Source organism: Amblyomma mixtum, chromosome 5, assembly GCF_055824585.1.
Source record: "Amblyomma mixtum isolate Tamu chromosome 5, ASM5582458v1, whole genome shotgun sequence".
Lineage (NCBI taxonomy): Eukaryota > Metazoa > Arthropoda > Arachnida > Ixodida > Ixodidae > Amblyomma > Amblyomma mixtum.
The window spans coordinates 73,396,345-73,401,058 of record NC_143016.1 but is presented as its reverse complement, the minus strand read 5'-3'; the positions used below and the strand labels follow the sequence as shown (position 1 = coordinate 73,401,058).

The following is a 4,714-nucleotide window of genomic DNA, read 5'->3' as shown; positions in this document are numbered from 1 at the left end:
TAATCAACATTAGTAAGCGTTATCGGCCGATAACCTGTAACTTGCTTAAGCTGAGCAGGATTGTCAGTTTTCGGTATAAGTACTGTATGTGCACGAGAAAACGACGGTGGTAAAATACCAGTTCTATATGACTCTTCATAAACGCGTTGCAAAATGAGAGCAGTTTCACGTTTGAACGCCTTATAAAATTCTGCTGTTATCCCGTCAGTACCTGGCGATTTCCCCAAGTGAAGCTCATCAATAGCGCATTCCAATTCCGCTGTTGATAAGTCGGCAGACAGGATGTCAGTGTCTTCACTGGTCAGTCGGGGTAATAGACTTAAAAATTCATCCTGAAAGGCCTGTACATCTGCCGATTTGGAAGCGAACAAATCACGGTAATGCTCACTGAAAGCCTCCCTTATCGCCTTGGGATTGTCTGTCAGAATGCCTTTGTTTTCAATTTCTACGATATCTTTTCTTCTAGCGTATCTTTTTTCTGTCGTCAAATTTCGCCTACTGGGCATATCATCTGCCAGCAAGCGATCTGCTCGTGCACGAATTGCAGCTCCCTGAAACAATGTCGCATCGATAACCTCAAGCTTTGCTTTAACTTCGCTGATAAGGTCACTGTAAAGTCCCGGAGCTCTATTTTCCTCTGTAATTAATTCTTTCAACAGCTGTTTTAGGTTCTTCTGTTTCGCTTTCTCAGCGTGCTTGATTTCTACGGACCTTTCAATAGCCCTCATTTTGACATCAATTTTGAATTCCTCCCACTTTTCTGCCCAACTTTTTCCATAATTCAACCGAACTTCTTCTAACACGTTCTTTGTTTCTAAAACAAACGAATCGTCCTTTAGTAACTTTGCATTCAGTTTCCACAAGTCCCAGCTGAATTTCGCTTGAGGTGTCACATTCCTGCCAATGGTGAATATGACACAACAGTGATCGCTAAACGTAACCGGTTCGACGATGTAGTTATCGCAAATTGCCGCCAGGTCAAGGGAAACGTAAGCTCTATCTAGCCTAGCATGACTACACCCTTGAAAATGTGTATAATGACGCCTCATTCCGCCCTTTGCAAACTGGGCTACGTCTTGAAGTGAATACTTTTCAATGTTTTCTTTCAAGAAAACAGCACTTTCGCTTTCGGTGACTGTTGAGCCTGATCGGTCATCTGCACTGAGAACACAATTGAAATCCCCTAAAAGAATGACAAGTCTATTGCATTCCAGATACGCACATAGTTCCTGGAAAAACAAAAGTCGTTCACGGGGTTTCGTAGGAGCATACACACAGATAACTCTCAAATATTCCTCCCCGTACAACAGATCACAGAGCACAAACCTTCCCCTCGTGCAATACACCACTGCTTGTTCCTCGATATTAAGACTGTTCTTAATTAACAGAACACAGCCCGCTGATGTCCCCACTGCATGACTAGCACGCACGTTATATCGCGGCTTGAACTGCGCAACCATAACGTCTGTCGCGCTCGCACTCTCTACCTTTGTTTCTTGTACTGCAAGAATGTCCAGGTCTTTCTCATAAAGCAGGCGCCTTAGCTGACATTGTTTACGTCTAGCTGCTAGTCCACGCACGTTTAACGTGCCGCATTTTAAATTTGACGGAAGACAAGCCATGCTGAAAATCCTGAGCACTAAAAGGTACAAGTCCCTTACCAGGCGTACGCCTTACCCTCCGAGAAGGGGCGATTAATCAGCGCTCCTTGCGCTGCGCATGGGAGACGCGGACGATGAACGACACTCAGGCACATACTTCCCCTTGGCCCCGGTGGGTCTGAGCCACTGGCGCTCAAGGCGTTGCGACCTGACCTCGGTGGAAGGTTGTGAAGGGGACGGCAACACCGTCTTGGCACGCTTAGCCGGACCGAAGGTGTCATGTGATGCCCTTTCATCCTCGACTGGCTCCGCTTCGGCGTTCATGGCAGACGCCTGGTCACTCATCGGCGGCGTTTCAGTCGCGTTGCTCAAAGCTCGTTGTTCGTTCGGCGTCTTGCTCGAAGTTTCCATGTTTCCGTTGGAGACGCTTCCCTGTTCCCCAGACGCACTCTTCTTTGGACGGTCATCAGGGGCCGCCGTTTCAGCTTCCTCAACGTCCATGATATCCTCTTTATCATCACAGTCCTCTGAGGCCGCCCCTAGCACATTGGCGTACGTACGTATGCAGTCCTCACGGACATGACCAAAGGCTCGGCACTTAGTGCAGCGAGGCGTCTGGCAGTCGCGGCGGATATGCCCGCGTCTGCGACATCGGAGACAAACAGGCGCCCTACCGGGCACAACCACAAGGACGGAGCCCCCGTAGAATTTGAAAAGATGCGGTAGCTCCTCCGCCGTGACTCCCTCTTTAAGCACCATTCGAGCGACACGTGTTGTCGACTCCGCCGATTCAAATCCTGGAACACTCCATTCCTCATGCTGAATTTCCATCACTTCCCCAAACTCGCTCAGGGCCTTCCGTAGGGTCTCACTGGGTATGTGAAATGGCACCCAGTGAATCTTCACCTTGATCTCCTTTCGACAGGGATCAATAATGGCACAGTAACCGCCTTTCACACTCAGGCCCCCGGCCGCAAGTACAGTGTCCTTCGCCTCCTGGGTGCGGAACCTCACGAGCCAGAGGTGGCTCATCTGGTAAGCGCCAATGCCGCTGACATCCCTAAGGACGCCGGCATCTTCTAATGGTTGACGAAAGTCCTCTATTCGATACGGACGCTTCGAGGTATCACCGTGCAAGAAAACACACAAACGCATACCTTCGTCAGCCGGCAGTGACGGTAGCAGAAAGCGATAACCAGGAGGTGGTCCAGACACCGATTCATCCCGACCAACAAAGGCCGTTGCGACACCTCGCCCGGAGCGAGCCATTTCTGCGTCCGTCTAGCAGGGCAGCCAGGAGCAGAATCCTGCTTCTGGCTAAAATGAGGGATACCGCCATGCCAGCTCGATGGTTTTGGAATGAACAAAGGCGTGTCTAGTGAATACGGTGTCTTCGTTGACTTCCATCTTCCTGCTCAGAAACCAATTTACCGCTGATTTTTTTAATATTATTCTTATCGCAGCCTCACTGTATACTGGAGCCGCATGCCGCTGCTGACGGTCAACATTGTTTTTTACGCAACTCGCCCCCAATCCACTAAAACAAAAGAAAATAAAAAATAAAGTGGTGAGTGCTTATTTAGCTTCACTTTTGACCGGTGGCACCAAAAGCGAGGTCAGTTGTAATGAAAGAATAAAGGAAAATATACTTTTTATCACTTGCAAGCCTAAGACGTAACAGAAAAAGATAGATATAATCTCTTTTTATACCATCAAATTTCAAATACAGATGCTGTACTTTCTACTGCAAATTCACTTCGGCGCTTTCATGCATGCGATGAAAGGAAGAACCCCTGATTTGCGATGTTGTGAGTTTTCCCGTAACCTTACACGTGCATATAAAGAACAGTTTAATGATATATTTTCTTAACGATCTATGAAAGCGGTTGAAAAATATGGCGAGAGCATTATAAAAAGTGGAGATTAAAATCCCGCCGAAGCGAAAGCTTTAGCATCGTACGCAACAACACTTTAACTACTAGCAGAGCGGACAACGCCCTCCGTTTTGTATTCGTCAGTCCACGTGGTTAAGCTTGTACCGCGAACATACGCAAGTATTTCTGCGTGAAAAATAATGATGACGGCTGACGCGACAGTGGATTGAAAAGCAAAAAAAAAAAACAACAGGCACAAATTCACGCTTTAACGAACATGACAGACAGATTGATCTTTAAATTGGTAAATTGGTTTTTGAGGAAAGGAAATGGCGCAGTATCTGTTTCACATATTTCGGCGGACACCTGAACCGCGCCGTAAGGGAAGGGAGGAAGGTAGCAGGGAAAGAGGAGAGAGAGAAAGAGGTGCCGTAGTGGAGGTATCCAGAAAAATTTCGACCACCTGGGGATCTTTATTTTTTAGAATTATCCTGTCAACAACCAGGATTCTGAGCAGGGAAAGGGGCTCACAAAGCGTGAAACAGTGATGATGATGATGATGAAAACTTTATTTGGGACAAGGGAGTTTTGGACACGTCGGTCCTTGGGCCCCCGCACGGCCCCACTGCACTCAAACGTTCATGTCCCGGAGGCTCATGACGCTGGTAGCCCGGCATGTGGCGATGGTTTGCTTGGCCGGGTCCTCGGAGCGCAGTAGGGTCTTCCAAGCCTCCCAAGTCATAGCTTATGAAAAACAGAACCTGTCGTGCGAGCTACTGACAAATGGACGAAGGAGGCCAGGGGGTGACGGGAGTTGATTCAGAAAAATCCAAGTAGGCAGCCTTTGGAATAGAGGCGCAATAATGCCCGAATTAGGACACGAAGATCATGCAAACAATTGAGAAGCAGATAAAAATTCGAATTCTCTACTCGAGCGCCCGGCTGCCTTTGTTGGAGGATCAACTAAGATGCGTCTAAGAAAGGTAGACAGAAACTAGAGAAGAAATACAGAAAAAAAGAGCGGAGATTGAAAGTGCGGAGGAAGAAAGGCACAAAGAAAAATAAATAAAAGAAAGGAACAAAGGAAATGAATTATAGCGCATTTATATGATCTGGGAGTTTTCTTATTTCTGCTTGCTGTTTTCACAACGATTCTTCCCTAGAAAATAAGATCTAATATTAATATTAAACAAGAAAAAGTTGAGATAAGCATGAAAGCCGACAGGAGCGCATAAAATA

The 4,714-nt window shown here is 47.0% G+C and overlaps 1 protein-coding gene across 1 annotated transcript; it reads right to left on the bottom strand.

Moving 5' to 3' along the window:
* Positions 1–642: 642 nt before the first annotated feature.
* Positions 643–2,893, bottom strand: LOC149342667 (uncharacterized). Its single transcript, XM_089545141.1, has one exon. The coding sequence runs from the start codon at positions 2,868–2,870 to the stop codon at positions 1,695–1,697; it is 1,176 nt and encodes a 391-aa protein (XP_089401267.1). The 5' UTR covers positions 2,871–2,893; the 3' UTR covers positions 643–1,694.
* Between the last annotated feature and the right edge of the window lie 1,821 nt (positions 2,894–4,714).

What these genes read in the sequence shown, in the direction of transcription:
- LOC149342667 (XM_089545141.1), bottom strand. Translation starts at nt 2,870, where the DNA reads ATGGCTCGCTCCGGGCGAGGTGTCGCAACGGCCTTTGTTGGTCGGGAT.